The 18,831-nt window shown below is 38.2% G+C and overlaps 1 protein-coding gene across 4 annotated transcripts; it reads left to right on the top strand.

The window, feature by feature from the left end:
• Window positions 1-7,089: 7,089 nt before the first annotated feature.
• On the top strand, window positions 7,090-18,641 carry slbp (stem-loop histone mRNA binding protein). Of its 4 annotated transcripts, none has more exons than XM_079390208.1 (8): window positions 7,090-7,179; window positions 10,226-10,345; window positions 10,621-10,725; window positions 10,824-10,886; window positions 11,996-12,145; window positions 12,263-12,412; window positions 15,003-15,114; window positions 17,252-17,767. In XM_079390208.1, the coding sequence occupies exons 1-8, from the start codon at window positions 7,127-7,129 to the stop codon at window positions 17,309-17,311; spliced, it is 813 nt and encodes a 270-aa protein (XP_079246334.1). In that variant the 5' UTR covers window positions 7,090-7,126; the 3' UTR covers window positions 17,312-17,767. The 4 variants fall into 4 exon arrangements, with proteins under 4 accessions (XP_079246334.1, XP_079246333.1, XP_079246336.1 ...); XM_079390207.1 differs by lacking the exon at window positions 7,090-7,179 and adding an exon at window positions 9,038-9,499 and having other exon boundaries at window positions 17,252-18,641; XM_079390209.1 differs by lacking the exon at window positions 7,090-7,179 and adding an exon at window positions 9,372-9,499 and having other exon boundaries at window positions 10,830-10,886.
• Window positions 18,642-18,831: the final 190 nt, after the last annotated feature.

Here is an 18,831-nt window from a genome sequence, read left to right as displayed (position 1 = left end):
GTGTGGCGTTTTGTCATGGTGGTTAAAGGTGAGGCGATGGTACTGAAGCTCCTGATGAATCGGCGGTAGAAATTGGCGAATCCTAAGAAGCGTTGGAGCTCTTTCACAGTTTGAGGTAGAGGCCAATCCAGAACAGCACTAACCTTTTTTTCTTCCATGGCTACTCCCTGCTGACTGATCACGTAGCCCAGGAATGATGTACTGGTCTGGTGAAATTCACATTTCTCAGCCTTGGCATATAGTTGATACTGGATCAGACGACTTAGCACTGACCGGACATGACGAACATGTTCTTCCAGGGTGTTTGAGTAGATTAGAATATCATCGATGTATACTATCACCCACTTGTTAAGCATGTCCCGGAAAACATCATTTACAAAGGACTGGAAGACAGATGGACTGTTGGCTAGGCCGAAGGGCATAACGAGGTATTCATAGTGCCCACTAGTGGTCGAGAAGGCAGTTTTCCATTCATCCCCCTCACGAATGCGGATGAGATTATAGGCATTGCGGAGATCTAGCTTTGTATAAAATTTGGCTCGGTTGAGCTGTTCTAATGCAGCTGGTACCAGTGGTAGCGGGTAACGGAATTTCACAGTGATCTCATTCAGGCCACGATAGTCAATACAGGGTCGCAATCCCCCATCCTTCTTTTTCACAAAGAAGAATCCCGCTGAAGCTGGTGAAGATGAAGGCCTGATGAAGCCCTTGGCTAATTCTTCCTCAATGTAGCATTTCATTGCTTCAGACTCGGGTTGTGACAGGGGAAAAATTCTTCCCTTTGGGGGTGTGGTACCAGGCATAAGGTCAATCGCACAGTCTACAGAGCGGTGTTCGGGCAATTGAGAGGCTTTTCTTTTGCTAAAGGCCTCGGTTAGATCAGAGTACTCGGTTGGCAAGTTTAGTTTATCAGTATCTGGAGAAGATGAGTCAGAAATCTTACTTTGGATTCTTGAGACAAGCAGCGATCTTGACAAGAGGGGTCCCACTGAATGATCTGATTCTCTCTCCAGGAGATGTGAGGGTTATGGGTGCGCAGCCAGGGTAATCCTAGGATGATGGAGTGTGTGGATGAATTGATGACATAGAAGCGGATGGTTTCTATATGCAAAGTTCCAACGAGAAGTGTGGCCTCCTCAGTGATCTGAAGGATCCTCCCCTCACCGATTGGTCGTCCGTCTAACGCCTCCACTGCCAAGGGGGAGTTACAGGGGGTTAGTTTCAGTTGGCACTGAGTAGCAAACTCACTCGAAATAAAATTTCCTGCTGCCCCAGAATCTACGAGTGCAGATGTCTTAAATACTTTGTTCAGAGTGATTAACTGAGCTGGTAAATAAAAGCAAGATGAGGAGTGGGTGTTTTTGGATGGTTGACTCACCGGCTGAGATCTTGATGAGGGGCGCACGGGGCAAGAGTTCCTCATATGTCCCGGTTGACCACAGTAAAGACAGAGGTGATTCTGCATTCGGCGTTCACGTTCCTCAGGCGTGATGTGGGTAGTTCCGAGCTGCATTGGTTCCTGATCCATGACGGTCTCGTGAGAGACACGGACTGGGGCTCGTGTAGAGCGTCGTGAGCGGAGCAAATTATCTATTCGTATGGTGAGATCAATGAATTCGTTCAAGTTCTTACCCACGTCACGACAGGCCAGTTCAGATTGTAATTCGGTCCTTAATCCTCTTCTGAATAGCAGTTTCAGTGTGTCTTCGACCCAGGTGGTTTGAGCTGCGAGTGTGCGGAATGAGAGGGCGTATTCAGCCGCCGAGTTCCTTCCTTGAGTTAAGGTTAATAATTGCTCACCAGCATCTCCTCTCTCCGTGAAATGTTCGAAGACCTCCCGAAACTGTTGAAGGAAAGCCTCGAACGTGGGAAATGTGGAACCATCCGTTCGCCAAACTGCTGTTGCCCACTCTAACGCTCTCCCGGTTAATAGCGAACAAACAAAAGCTATGCGGCTAGATTCAGTGGGATATAATAGCGGTTGTTGATTGACAAACAGAGAGCACTGTAACAGGAAGCCCTTACACTTAGTTGGTGTACCGTCAAACCGCTCCGGGAAGGCGAGGCGCGGGCTGACCGGAGAAGGCAGTGACGGTGTGGGGTTGCTGTGTGCTGATGGCTGGGCTGCCATGGTGCTGGTTGTCGACGGACGGATGCTTTGCAATGCTTGAACTAGCTCTTCTGTCAGGGTCGTCAATCGATTCAGCTGGTATTGTTGTGATGCCAGCTGAGATGCTTGAGCAGATAATTCGTTGGAGAGTTGCGTGAGGGCCGCTGGATCACTGTCAGGCGAAGTCTTCTGTTGCGAGGGACCAGACGGAGTTAGATCCATTTGCAGCTCTTTATTTGGGAAAGTCAAACAAGCAGGGTCAATCAACAGCAAACTGGGCAATGTAGGCGAGGCAGAGACAGAGTTGTGAATACAGGCAGAAGATCGGGGCAGGCAGCAAGAATCAGAATCCAAATTACAATCCAGGTCAGGGCAGGCAGCAAACAATCAATAACGGTAAACAGTCCAAGGTCAAAACTCACAGAAAACAAACACGGGAAATAACGCTCGGAAATGACAGCCGGGGCAAATCAAGACTTCGCAAAGAGTCTGTGTGTGTGAGCAGCTTATAAGCGTGTGTGTAAATGAGGTGCAGGTGTAAGTGCAATCAGTCCCAGGTATGAGGCCTTATGGGAAATGGAGTTCATGGAAAAACTAATACTCAGGCGATTGCTCCCTCTGGTGGTGCGAGGGAGGCGGTACAGGAACCTCCTCTGTAACAGGTAATAAATTAAGTTGAATTTTTTTTTATTAGATGTTACCAATTGAAGTATTTTTTTTAAGTTGATCCAACTGTTCACTTTTTACAGTGTAATTTTCTAAATAATAAGGTACATTTTCAAAAGTATTAGAACACATCTCCTAACCTCCTAATCCACAATGTAATATATTTAAAACATAGTTTAAATAACCTTTTTTTTATTTATTACTAATAATAATCAATAATCAGTTTTGTGTAAATTAATGGTGAATAAACTATCATTTTATCTAGTGGTTTTTAAAAGGAATACTTCATATAAAAATAGTAATAAAGACTAATTTTCTTGGCCTAATGTCGTCACTTAAAATTTCTGGACACCATTCACTTGCATAGCATAGACCTACAGAGCTGAGAAATTATTCTTGAAATGTTTGTACATGTTCAACAAGAGAATAAAGTCATGCATATCTTGGATGGCATGGGGAGAATGTTTTAAATTCGGTTTAACCCTAATGCTCATTGTGCTTCTTGTGTACCCACCAGGTTATGTTAGGAAGGACAAGCGAGGCGAGCTCCGTGGAATTTACTCAGAAGCAATGCATCCTGGATTGTGCAGTGTCCACTGCATGCAAGTCTATTGTGCTGAATGAATAATTTTACATAATTTGAGTCATCAGAAATAAAATCATTTACCCACCCTGAGATTTCAGATTAATACATTGATTTGTGTAACATGTTCTGAAGGACATTAGTCTGTCATGTGTTGTAATTTGATTTAAGAAAAATAAAAATGTGCAGTACAGGCAAATGGTAACTACATTTTCTTAACAGTACTCAACATTTTCTTTATGTATCACACATTTACCTCCAAAGTGCAATTGCATCTCACTTTAATGTTCCTTAAAAGGCTACTGTAGAAGAATTGTAGAAGTAAAATGTAATAACCAGAAATATGCTTAAATTACTACAGTTAAAGGACTTAAAATGACACCATCACGAAGCATGGTAAAAGGTGTAAAGACATGATTTCAATTTTGACAGTGAATGGTATTGAATACAAATAATAATGACAAAACTAAGAATAAGACAGTTTCATTGTTAACAGTGAAATTGGACAAACACAATGACAAAACTATGAATTCCAGTTTAAACTACTATGAAAATGTGTTATATTTATGTCATTCTAAACTACCATGAAATCCTGTCTACTTGCAGCATAAGCTCCTCCCATTTGCTGTTCTCAAACTCCTCCCACTTGCTTTTCTCAAACTCCTACTTGCTGTTCTTGGCGTAAGCTCCTCCCACTTGCAGGTCTCCGGGCTGCAGCTATCACTAACGTTACATGTCTCAAACAAGCCTAATTTATCCAGGGCTGTATCCAAAATCGCCCCCTATACCCTCATTCACTATTCCCTACATTAGTCCACTCATATAGTTCACTTGAAGGAGTGAATGAAAACGAGTGAGTGAATTCGGACACTAAGTGCACCGGAAGGACTGCCGTTTTTGCAGTTTGCTTCCTGTTAAATAATAATTTGATACGGGCAGCTCCAATAGTAAGATTGAAGGATTTATCTAGAACTCAGTTCACGGAAATTATGTATAAACCCTAAGTCAATTTACAATTAATTTGTACCTGTGTTGAATGGATGGATGATTCAGCTGTGGGCGCTATCTTCTGGTGAGACGCGGGAATTTATTCGGCGCGCGACTCTCTCAGTCAGGGTTGCCAGGTCCCAGAAATATTTCCAGCCCAATGACAACTCAAAATCCGCCCAAATGGAATGAAAACTAGCCCAATTTGTCAGTGTCCAATCAGATTAGACAACGGCTGGATTCCCACAAAGGGCCTTAAAATAAATGTATATAAATTTAAGTTTAAAGTATTGGCCTTTTGTCTTACCCAAATTCTTAATATCACACACTGTGTTTTTTTAATACACAATCTCATACAATAAAGGTCAAATAAGAACATGTCCTCTCTGATATTTTCTGACCCTAGTCAGAAGTACTAACTTGTACTTACTTTTTCTCTTCTCAGCACTTCTCTCTGATGCTTTTCTCTCCAGATCTGCGGCTGTTCTGTTTACACACAAGCATCAATATTAAAATTAACACACTGTTAAACTAAATTAACATACACTGGCTTTTATCAATATTATTACAAATATGCTTACTGGGTGAACTTGAACACTTTTCCCTTTGTTTTTGTTGTTGTTTGTCTTCTCTTTTTTTCAGAACTTTTCACAACATTTTCTTCTTAGATGGTCTAACTGCGCAGCCTCATTTTGATTACAGATTTGAACAGAACTATATACAATCTCAGGGCTGTTTTATTTTAGACATTGGTGCTCTCTTCCCCACCCTTCTCAGGTGGTGCTGAATAGATTTCAGCAGTAAAGAGAGAAAGCATCCGTGGTGATGGTTTAAATTCATGGCAGCATATGTTTCTTCTTTGCATGTAAGCTCGAATCCTCATTATATTTAGCAAAGAATTCTGCTCTAGCCTGTTTCGTAGCTTGTTCTTTATCAGTGACATTTGGGAAAATGAACGCTCAACTGCTGCATTGCTGAATGGTAGAGCAAGAAGACTCAATGCAAAATTACCAAGATCTTCAAAGTTTCTATCACCTGCAGTATCTGTGTATGCAGAAACTTCTACCCAGAAGTCCTCTGTTTTGCCACCTTCTGCATTGTTCCATTCCAGAGTGTGAATTACTCTCCACTGTTGCTCTGCTTTTCCTACATCTCCCTTGAAGAGGTGGAAAAAGGGAAGATCATCAATCCTTGGCTTACTTGACGACAGAGTATGACTTGGTGACAGGAATTTGAGAGCCTCTAACTGTTTAATGTTATCTGGAAGTCTCTTCCTAATTTCCTTAGATAACTCTAGCATGTAGTCCCTGCACCTGCGTTTCATGTCCTGCTCAGCTAGGTCACTTATTCCATTGGCTTCAAACAAAGCAAGACGGAACTGCACCCCAAAGTCTACGGCATCAAGTGGCAAAAGATTCTCATCAGAAAGGTTAAACTCCATGATGTCTTGCCAGCTCTGGAATGTCTTCGGCAAACCTATGCGCTCAAGCCGGGACCGGTAAAATGTTAGAAGTTCCGTAAGAAGTTTTGCAGGATCAGGTTTGTCAAGTTGAAAGATTTTATTAAGTCTGTTTAACTCTGACACAATTGGTTGGAGGAATTTCAGGTATATCAGGTTAATATTGTCACTATACATTTGGTACAGCAGTTCCGCAGCATAGCTCCTCTCACTGTCTTTTGTCAAATTAAAATGCAACTTAAGCTCCACATACTGTGAAAGGATCCGGTTGATGCACTCACTAATAGCGAGCCACCTAGTGTCAGACAGTTGCAGAATCTTCAGCGGGCTTTCACCTACATTTATGGTTTTGTACAGTTCAGAATATTTTTGGAGACGCTGGGTGGCATTTGAAAACCAACTGTAGGTCTGAGAAACCATGTACTCAACATTTCTTGGGAGGACACTGACGGCTTTTGATGCACAGAGTTGAAGAGAATGGCACACACACTTTATGTAGACAATATGAGGATTGCGGTCACGGAATTTCTGTAGCACTGAATTATGTTGCCCACACATTGTGTTACAGCCATCAGTTGCAAGACCGATGCAATTCAGTATGGACAATTTGTTTTCATCCAGAAATTTGAATAAAGCATTTGCTATGGTAAGTGAATCACCAGCTACTATATTGATCATTCCTGCAAAAGTGCTAATGATTCGTGAGAGCTTTTTGCTGTAATATCTGATGACTATACACAGTTGTTTTTTGGTCGTGACATCAGTGCTCTCATCAACAATGAGAGAGTATGGTCCATTTCCTACATCCTCCAAAAGGTCTTCATGTACTACTGGTCCTATCACTGAATTAATTAGTGCTGTGCATTTCGTTCGATGTAAACTAATGCCTTTTTTCGAAATTTCTTCCACAACACTTCCTAAGTGGTCAACAGTGTAAGTGCTTGAGTGACAAGCAACATGGGCAGCCAGCTTCAACTCTGCCTCTTTCACAGGTGCATTATTTCTTAGACAGGAACTGCCTGTGTCAAATAATGTTCTGGCATTTGAGAAAGGAGCCGCATTTTTTTTATGTTTTTCAGTCGCAGCATGAGCTACCAGATCACCGTGGTGAGCTCTTACTTCACATTTGCAATATTTGCAGAACGCTTTTCTATCATCATTTGGAACACTTCGAATCCACTCCTTTAATCCTTTCTCTGTCTCCCATTCTTTGCGATACTTCTTTCCATACTTTCCCCATTTACCTGACATTTTAGAATGCTGCTTGTTCATCCACAGACAACCGAACCGACTGACTACAACGCTCTCATGGAGTGACGTGATGATGATGCTTGATTTGTGTCAAAAGCACATGTGGCGCGCGCGCCTACTCGCGTCTCGCCAGCAGCAGCGTTTGTTGCCAAGTATTCATTCCCGGGGATCAACACCCACTAATAAAAGGTTCCCTTTTATCTTTGTCCACAATTATTTTATTTTATTTATTTTTTTGCGGCCGCGGTACATTATAAATGTAGGCCAAAAAACCGCAACCCGCAACTCCGTATTTTTTCCCGCAACTCCTTTTCTAAAATAGCCCAATTGTGGGGGAAAACCGCTACCCTGGCAACCATGCTCTCAGTGCATTCAGGGGATTCTCTAGCCGTTGAGTGTACGGCTGTGTCCAAATTCAGGGTCTGCATCCTCCTTAGGATCCTTCCTACCCGGTTGAAGGAGGAGGGATCCTCCGACGTCCGCAAAACCCGGAAGTCGGTGTTTGTGAATTTGGACAGCCTACCCTTCTTTCAGTTCCCTCCCTTACCCGTTGCTCATATCCTGTCGCCTAGCAACCGTGACAGCGCCAAGCAAGAAGCGCGAAAATGGACAAACAAAGAGTTATTCTCCTCATTTTAATTCTTTTGGAAGAAATAAAGCAATTAAATAAATTAAATACTTTCTTTGCTCGTTGTCGGAGAGTTTTTTATATCAGACTACAAGACAGTCACATCCAGGTAAGCCATTATAGCCTATTTTTATTTGTTTTTAAGTATTCTACTAATTTCTCCTACAAATTCATTGAGCCGAAGCATAATTCTGACAACTTCAGTCCCACTAATGCTCATATACGGACTTTCAAAAAAATAAAAATAAATTAACTTTTCATGTCATCTTCATCTCGTAAATCATGTTTATTAAAAGATTACAATTATTTTTACTGCAATCACTTTTTTGTTAATTTGTTTATATAGGTTTTGTGCATAGGTTTATTTTGGACCTTTTTCATACAGACCCTTTACAGTATTAAGCTGCATAACCTATTTAGATCATTTTTTTATGGAATAAATCAAGTGTCAATCTTACAGACTTTTAATATAATGTGGTCATCGTGGATTCTGATTGATACTAATTGTCTTGTTGCTGGGTTCATCCATCTTCACTTGCATGTGATTACTACCAACAACTCTGGCTGGATGTCAACTTAATACAACATTCAGATCACTTTTATAAGATGGTATAAATCATAATAGAAAGGCAATAAATTGGGCTTATCCGTAGGCCTGTTCATGGTGATCACGTATGAATGTTCATGGTGTTTTGTCTTACTAAAATGTGCTTACCTAACTGGAGAAATAGTAAAATAAGTAAACAAATATGTAACATCCTAATTCTTTTATCTGTAATGAAAACCACATTTAGTACATACAATTATTATCTTCATAGATTATTTTTATTAAGTTGCAGTAGCAAAAACACACATAATGAATCATACTGCACAAGTCAAATTTTCAATATGTTCTATTTATTTACTTAAAACTTGTTTCTGTCGTGATGACACCCTTTCAAAATATTACATACATCTTAAAGGTTTATTAAAACATAAACCAACATAGTAATAAAAAAAGAATCACTTCTAATGAAAATTGTTAAGTATAATTGCATTGATTGGTTAGTATTAGAAATAACGAGTCACACTGGTGTTGGGTATGGTCCCATGTCCCTTTGGATATATAAAAACAATACTTATTACATTGAACCTTTACTCACTTTCGTTGCTCATTGTGCTCAATTTCATACAACAATAACGGCAATTCTATAGCTTCCAGTTCGTCTGCAATAAAGCAAGCAAACGCCACGTGATCTGCCATGACTGAGGTAATTAGATGCAGCAAACTACGAGAGCCCCGAAGTGTCCGACTTGACGACTCCGTTTTCAACTCCGCCCCTGACTGCAAGCGGCTACTCTGGTTGACCACCGTCTGTAGCCGTGCTTCAAGTCGAACGCACCTATTTTTTCGAAGCAATTGGTTCAACTGATTCGATGCTTTGAAAAGCTTCGTTTCTCCCATCACTAGTGTGCAGTGCCAGACCCTATTGTCGTTTTGTGGGCTTTGTCTGTTTGTATTCTCGCCTCAGCGATATAAAAAGTAGACTTAAGTAATATTATACGCTACACTTGATATGATCTGTATACAGTAGACGGATAGACATGAAAAATACCGATGATTTGAAGATCGGCGGATGTGGGCGGGCTAGTCATTGACAACACCGCCCCTCCAGTGTCATGTGACCTCGATGTTGACGTACACCGAGGGACATTGGCGCGGTTTAATCTGAACCCGGCTGCAGTTTGTGCGTAAGATTTCTCATTTTTATTCGAAGCAATGTCTGCCCATCAAAAACACAGATACGAAAACGATTGCAAACCTGATGAAAACAGGTAAGAATTCGAAATGTTTTTAGTCGTGGTTATGGTTGTTTTTGTTTAGTGTTTAATTACTCTTTGGCTTAGCGGTTTGCTAGCTAAGCAAGTCAGAAGTATTGCTTTATATATATTGCACTAACGTTATTTAGTCTGTTTTGCGCATCAAAACACCTTTTTGCTCTCCTTTTAACTTCGTTTTATTAGTATCTTTTAACTTTTAAGCGCCGACACATTATTGCAGGAAGGGATGTGAAAGATCCCGCCAGTGTTTTGCTAAGAGTGTAAATGAGCATGTTGGCGCCATGAGAACATCAAGATTGTACCATATTAACCTAACTTCTAAAACTACATAATTTCTCAATCTGACATTTTATTTAGTTGTAATTTTTGTGTTTTAGTGAGCAGCTCGATGTCGTGTGTGTTGACATTTTTTGGCGCCTTGAAAAGTTTACTTTGAACACGAGTATATTCAAGATTTAGATCAATAAGTTGCTGTTTTGATGTAGAAACTTGTTATAAGCTGTTTATAATACAGCAGATTCGAGGTCAAGTGTGTATAAAACGATTAATACGTTTTAACATGAAATGCTTGTTTACTAAAAAAATCTCTCAGTTTTAATGGAGGTGCTCCATGCAGTTGCAGAATGTTTAGATAATGTGTAAGAATCCTTTTTACTTGGTTTACTTCTTTTTTGTTGTTGTTGTTGTTTTTAAGCACTTCTCGTGTCTTTTGTCTTGAAGGAACAAAGGCGCTTCAAAATGGTCCCAGTGTAGGAAACGCGGTGCAGATGGTAATCTGAGAAAATCTCACGAAATTGAAGAGCCTGGCAAATGTTCACCGAGCTCACGCAGACCAGAAAGGTAATGATGATAATTATACGTTCCTTGTCTGATTCAAATAGTGTGCACAACAGACACTTGTTTTCTCAAAATTCAAATGGATTTTTTTTATTTTGTGGTTGGCATTTTGTAGAGTATAACTTGCTTAAATTGTAAACTCTGTCAATTGAATTAATATCAATTTTATGCTAGGATGAGATCTAACCTCATCCTGGCAAACAAACAATGTTTAGTGATGACAAATTGACTGGCAAAATTTACATTTGTATTTTATTATTATTATTTATTTTCTGTAGTTTCACAACCCCAGAGAGTGAGGGACCTGTGTCCAGAGTAAAAAACTGGGGAGATGAGGTAGAGGCAGAGGAAATGCGTTCAAATGTCCGACGTGATATGCATCGGTCAGTTGCCTCTTTTGATTTATTATTTTATCTGTTCCAATTACTCTGTAAATGTGAATGTATCTTCATAAAATGTTAATTAGTAATCTCTCTTTCAGATACAGAAGAAGGATTCTTGAAGCAGATTTTCCTCAAAGAGACAGAAAAATCTCTTCTGGAAGGTTTGTGATTAAAGCAATGTAACATTTTCTTGTAACTTTTTCAGTGTCAAAACTTTCTTCTATTTCATTCTAATATGCACATTAAAAGTATTCCATTCATATGTTGTTTCCACGAAGACTGTATTCACTGTGACTTTGTTGTGCTATTAAATTGCTGTGTTTTTTGAGCATCTTGACCAGTGTTAATTTTGGCAGGCATTTTTGATTTAGTCTTAGTCTTTATCTTGAGACGAAAATGCTTAATAGTCTTTCATAGTTTTAGTCTAGTTTTAGTCGACGAAAAGTCATTGCATTTTTGTCAACTTTTAGTCATTACTTTTAGTCAAACTGCAGTTACCAACATTTATTTTGGTAGCTATTTTATATGTAGTATTCAAACAAAAATAGTCATTAATTCTTCTCTCTTTAGACCAAATCAATTAAGCTTATGAGAAATTTGAATCAAGGATTGAATTTGGAAAAACTGGAATAAATTTAAATTTTTTGGTAGAGATATAAATTAAACTCATTTTTCAGATACAGTAGGTTTACTTAACAAGTATACATTTATTGAACATCTTTTGTTGGTTAACATTTATAACAGATAATTAGGAATGCTGTCCATTTAAGACGGAAGGTATGCATGTAATAGCCTAATGATATACAGTGTTTTCACCCACCTGTTTAAGCTCACTTAAACCATAACGGACTGTATTTCCGTGAGATGCTCTACATGAGAGACATTTGGACTGCTGTGTGTGTATTTGAGCACTGAGAACTGATCGCGCGCTGTATGAGAACTGAAGAAGTGGAGCGCGCGCGCACGAGAGCACTTCTATCAGCGCATTTCCGCCTATCGCACCTTCACTGACTTTAAGTTAATAGACGACGAATATTTTTCGTCGTCGTCTTCGTCAGCGAAATTAACACTGATCTTGACCAGCTAAATGCAGGAACATTGGTGCAGACAATGGTGTGAGTTTAGGGTGGGACTATCTGTTTGCACGAACAGTGGAAAATGAGGAAGTTTTTGGAAACCTGGTGCTTTTTTTTTTTAATAGTTCCTTTAGGTGTCACTGGTACAACAGTCTTGTCTCGAGTTGTAACCCAAGCTTTTCATGTTCCCCCAGTTCTGACTCCAGAGACTCAAGAGATTCCAAAGAATCTCCTGCTAAAGGTGACATCGAGACAGACGAGACCACTCTCATAAGGAGACAAAAACAGATTAATTATGGGAAAAACACTCTTGCGTATGATAGATACATTAAAGAAGTTCCCAAGTGAGTGGGATCATGATTATTGTTTTTAAACTAAATGTTTGCACTAAATGCACTTGTTTGTGGCCTTATATAATCTTACTGTTAAAGTATTTGACAATATTTTAACCATTATTTCAGGCATATGAGACAGCCCGGTGTTCATCCAAAGACTCCAAACAAATTCAAGAAGTACAGCCGACGCTCCTGGGACCAGCAGATTAAACTGTGGCGGGTCAAACTTCACGCGTGGGATCCTCCTGCAGAAGAGGGAAGCGACCTGCAGCAGATGTAAGCTTCTTGATGTCCAAATAAACTAAACTGCCACAATCTTCGAAAGGAACAATCATTTTTAATCAGCATAGTGGCAACACAATGATTAATTGTAAACTGTGCTGGCAAAATAAGTCTGATTGTGCGTGGTCTAATGAGCTACAGGCAAAAGAAGTGCAAAATCTCAGTTTTGGTCGAATTTGAGGTTTTCACAAAAATGAATTCACTAAGCCCTCTTCTGGTGATCCTAATGCTCCAAATAGTAATTAAACATCTAAAATTATCTTAATTTGTACGTTTTCTGAGAGGACTTCTGGATAGCTGCTGCTGCTTCTCACCACAAGTTGTAGATCTATTGTTGCAAAGCGCAGCATTCAAGCTTTGTGAATATTCATATCAAATTCTCGATGACATGAGTTCAAACCAATGAAATATGATTTTCAAACATAGGCTGATGAAAACAAAATGATCACTGCTGACTGACATTTGCAAAGTGCGTGCATAAGACGTGCCTCTCCCAGAGCGTGCAAACTCCTTATAAAGTATATTATTGCGAAATATGTCTTGGCGAGATTACCACAAAAATAATCTGTTATGTTTTACATAAACATTTAGTTAATGGTTGAGGAAAAATCTGATGTGTAACATTATAATAGATCCATGCATTACAGTAGGTCTTAATATAGATCTGTCTTACATTAAAAGAAAAGAGGAATCACTCGCTGCTCTTGCATCTTTGTTCCTATTTTTTAAAACCAAAGATAAAATAAAAATAGCTATATTGTGATTAATACTATAGTAACTTTTTAAGAAAATATTTGGAGGAAAATATGCAGTATTGCTTAGTGATTTTGCTTTGGAATCTTCATAAAACTTTAACTCGATTTTTCTTAAAATCAACTCTGCTATCTCTATTGCCTTCAAACGGCTGTAGCTCAATATTTTTTTTGTCCAATTCCAACAAGTCATATATCATTTTGAAGGTATTTTAAAGTGTCATGAAACCCCACTGGATTAGCACTCGTCGTTCACACCTCAGAAATGGGCGTGCAAAGCTGTGGAAAATTGGGAGTTTAGAGGGTGGGAAGAGGGGAGAAAACAACCAATAAAACACAAACCTCCAGCACGCTCATTACACAGACAAACGAATATTAAAATATAAGCAGAGAAAGAAAGAAAAAACAAACGGAGATAGGGACCACCTTGATATATTTTAAAAATATAATAATAATAATAATGAACTCTCAAGAAATCTTATCATTAGATACTAACAACTATCATGAGCAAACCCAGTATGTTTTGATAAATCATTATTTGAAATAAGCAGAGATATTGGTCTATATGAAAAATGAGGAAAATTTACAAGTTCTAAGTAGAGCTGGCGCAAATGTAATTTATTTATTTTTCAAAACGTTTAACTTTTTTTTTTTTTTTTTTTTTTTACGATTTTTAACTCGAAAGTGCAACTGCAACATGATTCAAGTAACGTTTTCTTTATTAACCCTCTAGTTAAAAACAATTGTATTCCAAGTGCACCACACGTGTTGTCAGAATGTTAAACAAATCACTTGTTAAATATCTTTGCAGAAAAGATGCATGAACTACATCTTGTACAAACTTGTCTTATACAAGGTTTTTGCGACGCAGGCAGTGGAATAGGAAAAACCTACAAGAAGATGGGAGTGAACTTCCATTTTTAGAATGTCGTTTCATGCATGAGGCGCTGCAAGAGTGCAACAGTCAGACATGTCCATGTTTACATAGATAAAAACAATGGCAAAGCAGCGCAATCGAATAAAAAAAACCTATCATGGTACTATTACTATAATAGTCTACTTGTGTTATACCCATAGACTGTAAAAAAAAAAATGGCCGTAGTGTCCGTGACGTCACCCGTAGGTTTCTGAAGAGCATTTTTGAAGCTCAAAGTGGGCGGAGATGGCCTTCGCCATCTTGACTGCATGTCAATCAAAAATGGGCAAAAAGGCGGGATGTGGGTGGAGCTGGTTGCTGAATCCACGCCTGCCTAGCGCGGATGGTGTTGAAACAGCAGTGACCCACCTGTCACTCAAGTGGCCACGCCCTTAATTAATTATGCAGAACTTTAAGGCTTGATATCATTTAAACGGATGAGTTATAAAAAAAAAAATTCACCCCCCTCACAGTTGTCATGAAGGGCAAAATTAGCTATATAGACCAAAATAATTTTTTGAACCAGCCTGTAAACATGTTTTTTTCTGTTGTAAAGTTGGGCATTTTAACATGGGGAGTCTATGGGATGGACTCCCTTTTGCAGCCAGCCTCTAGCGGCCAGTTGACGAATTACAGTTTGGCACTTCCGTGTTGGTTTCAACTGAGAGAGCAGGAGGTTGCGGCGTGGTTATACCTTAGGTCATTTTGAATTTGAATTACCTTGACTTTAGAGTTTTTATTTTTTAAAGCATTTTCCTAATATTATTTCTGAACATATATGTATAAAACAAGTTTGTACAAGATGTAGTTGTAATTCGTGCATCTTTTCTGCAGGTCACAATTGTTGTTTTAGAGTTTTATTTATTTGTTTTAATGTGATTCAGTGTTCATTTAACTCTTGCTGTGATTGAAACAGAGAAGAGATTGACCTTGGTGAAATAATGGACTTCGAGTTGGATGTGGAGTGTTCAGCGGATACTGAATCCCAGTGTCCAACATCCAGTGGAACATCGCTGTCTTTGGCAGAGGTAATTTTCTCAATTTGTAAACCCATTCCCAGCAAGATCAGTGCCAACAGTTTTCTGTATGTATGTATGTATTTTTATTTATATATTTATTTATATTTGATTTTTGTGGAGGTAATTTCCAGACTTTTGTGGAAATCGTATTTACCATATTATTAGGGATGTCCCAAACAGGTTTTTTATGCCCTTGATCCGAGTCATTGAATATTAAGTATTCTGTCGATATAGACTTCCGATCCTATACTTGAGTTTTCCTAGTGCTTGGTGCACATTTCAAATGCAATAAAGTGTAAATGGTCTTACAAAGGTAAATAAAAAAAACTGGGGACGGTTGCAAAAACTGTTTAGGCTAGTCGTAAAAAGTTAGTTATCTATTTTTTTTTTTTTCTTCAAGACTGGTCAAAACTTTAAATTCAGTTATGAAAAGGTAGATTGGTCTTATTTGTATTGGAAAAGTAAGACCGATTACCCCTTGGCAACTGCTAGTTGGTCCAACTAGTTCTTAAGACACAGTCTTAACATGGTGGCTAAGTTGATGCAGCTGGACACTGGTTGATTCAATGAGTTTTAAATGGTATTTTCTTTACTCTAGTCTTTACTTAAAAAACTGTGTCTAAAAAGTGTAATTTTGTATTTGAGGTCTGAGGTGTGGGAACGGTAAAGAGAGAGGGGGGCAAATGTTTGCTCTTCTTTTATAACATGGGATTTTGATCTTGATTTTTGTAAAATGTTGCAGCAAAATGTTACTTTGTTTGATTAACATTTAATGACGTTCAGCAGTAGGCTAATGCTGTCATCACTTTAGAACCAAATGCACAGTTCCAATTACTGTGCTTAACGTTTTTTAATGTCCACCATGTCCTATGCTTTTTCTCATTCATGGATGTTTCTTTATCACACTAAGTTACTTAGTAACTTGAGTACTGTGCTTTTTGCCTTTTTATTTTGGAATAATATACTCATGAAAAACTGGAGGGACTGATATTTGGTTTATTTAAGAGGCTTTTGTCTGTCAACCTTGATGCTGTCAAGTCACAGTGTGCCTTTTGCTAGGGCTGCTCAAAGTCTCTAACAAAATTCTTTCAGAATTTGAGTTTACAAGACTTTTATTAAAATCAAATTACTAATGTTAAATAGTAAAGCGTTGTGATTTCCCAACAATCGCAGAATCATGCTGCACTCCCAGGTGAGAGGTGGTCTAATGGGCTAGCAGATTAAAAATATGCCACCAGACCCTTTGAAGTCTGGGTAAAACTGGTTAAATAAGGTAAAGTCTTACAAAGGATAAAGACTTGCAAAGAACAAGATATGGTCCAAGTAGCACTCGAAAAAGTAATTATTTTTGGTTGGTCCTTTACAGTTTTAACTAGGGATGTCACGATACCAAAAATCTAGTAGTCGGTACTGATACCATTAAAAGTACACATTACTCGATACAAAGTTGATACCACAGGAAAAAAATAAAAATAATACCTAAAACATAAACTCCTTTATTTAACACTACAAAAATGCAACATTAGTGGCACTTGGCCATGAAATAATACGCGCACACACACACACATATAGGCTACTCTGAATGTAAGCATTAGTTTAAATTCACTGGCATGCTGGTCGAAAATTTGTTTAAAACATTCATAAACAACAAATATTTAAAACAATAATATTAGCGAATAATGATAATCCGCAGACGGATACATAACGTGCTATGAGCTGCACGGAGTGTGTGCTCTCATTTAAATCTCACACAATCATTCATATGTCATAGCAGTCTTCCACATGTAGTTTTTCTGTGTGCTTGTAGGCGTTTTTTTTTTCTTCTTCTTTTTTACTCTTTTGAGGCCCGACTGAAAAACTTACAGCCGTATGCTCTGGCTGCCCCCTTTCAGTTCCAGAAGAATTTCAGCCTCTGTAGTCACTACCTTCGGTTCCATTGGTATTTACACTACTGAAGAAAAACAAGTACCGGCAGGATTTTAAAATGTAAATACCGACTTGGTACCGTAGCATTGGTTCTTGTGACATCCCTAGTTATAACACATCTGAAGTGTGATAGTTGACTAGGGATGGCCATTAATACTCGGAAATGACATTTCATTAGTATTTTTAGTTTTTTTCACAACTTTGTCATCTTGTGTTACAGGATTCGTTTACAGGAACCCCTAAAAAGATGATGAAAATTGAGGATGCTGAAATGTCATGAGCAACTACACTGAGATCCAAGGCTCTATGAGAGAACTCCTGAGCAGCTGAATTGTTTTAATGCACTGTTCGCCTTACTGTTTTGAGCATTATTGTGAAATGCTTTCAACAGGTTCTGGGGTTTAATTTCTAGCACAGGTTTTGACAGCTTCTTAAAGAGGAGGTTTTGTCCATATCACTGAATTCAACATGTTCTTTCTATCTTTTCCTTTTTGGGTCTTTGCAAAAGAAAATGTAAATGTGTAAATTTTGTAATTGAGTTTTCTATTGTGGTAATCCATTTAGTGCTCAGTGGACATTCTCTTGTATTTATCAGTTTGTTGGATCTCAGAGAGGGTTTACAAATTTTCAGTGTTAAATAGTTTTTGGTTTTAAGCGTTCTTTTAGATGTTTTTTGACTTGTTAATTTCTGTTTTACTAAGAACCTTTTGAAAATAAATATTAAACTGGAATGACCAAATAGTTGTCAGTTATTTAATATAGAATGCATTTAATCGCTAAAGATGATAAGCTTTCAAGACCTTGGTATGAAACAAAATGAAAAATCCAATTTGTTTTGTACAACCTTCCAGATTCCAGTCAAATGGAGCCCTTGAATGCAACAAATGTTTGGAAATACGTATTTGGTAATGAAATTGGTACTTTACAGGGTTAAGATTTTAATTGAGCTTATTTGTTATAGTATGCAGAATAAATGAGTACCCATATACCCCCAATTTTTTTTTTTTCTCTCTTAAAGGGTTACTCCACCCCAAAATGAAATTTGTCATTCACTTACCCTCATGTCGTTCCAAACCCGTAAAAGCTTTGTTCGTCTTCGGAACACAATTTAAGATATGTTTGATGCATTCTGACAGCTCTCTGACCCTCCCATAGACAGCAATATATTTAATACGATCAACGTCCAGAAACGTAGCAAGAAGATCGGTAAAATGATCCATGTGACATTGGGTTCAACCAAGAAGCTACAAGAATACTTTTATATGCAAAGAAAACAAAAATAACGAATTTTTCAAAAATGTGTCTCTTCTATGTCACCCTAGTGGTAGGGGGTAAGTGATTGACAAAATTTTCATTTTGGGGTAGAGTAACCCTTTAATGATTGTTAATACAATTCATGGAAAGAATGCAAAATTGAAATGTATACTTCTTTAACATTGACATTTAATATAGAGAAATATGTCACTAATATCAGTAAAATAAATCGATTAGCCAGTTTGTGAAAGGTTTGAAGAAATGAGAACGCCACTGATTACATTCAACAAATATAATATGCTGGGCAACGATTAATCACGATGAATCGCATCCAAATTAAACGCTTTTGTTTATATAATATATGTGTGTGTACTGTGTATATTTACATTTAGTAATTTAGCAGATGCTTTTATCCAAAGCGACTTACAAATGAGAACAATGGAAGCAATCAAAGTCAACAAAAGAGCAATATGCAAGTGTTATGACAAGTCTCCGTTAGCTTAGTGCAGTAGACGTAGCAAGGTTTTTTTTTTTATTATATAAAAA

The sequence above is a fragment of the Barbus barbus genome (genome assembly GCF_936440315.1).
Source record: "Barbus barbus genome assembly, chromosome: 33".
In the NCBI taxonomy this organism is placed as follows: domain Eukaryota; kingdom Metazoa; phylum Chordata; class Actinopteri; order Cypriniformes; family Cyprinidae; genus Barbus; species Barbus barbus.
Note: the sequence above shows the minus strand (reverse complement) of the source record. Positions and strands in the feature narration are given on the sequence as shown.

Bases quoted from the DNA above. Each gene is read 5' to 3' on its own strand.
- slbp (XM_079390207.1), top strand. From the start codon at position 9,444: ATGTCTGCCCATCAAAAACACAGATACGAAAACGATTGCAAACCTGAT. The intron at 10,887-11,995 runs GTTTGTGATTAA...ATGTTCCCCCAG, and splicing joins AGAAAAATCTCTTCTGGAAG to TTCTGACTCCAGAGACTCAA. The intron at 15,115-17,251 runs GTAATTTTCTCA...CTTGTGTTACAG, and splicing joins CATCGCTGTCTTTGGCAGAG to GATTCGTTTACAGGAACCCC.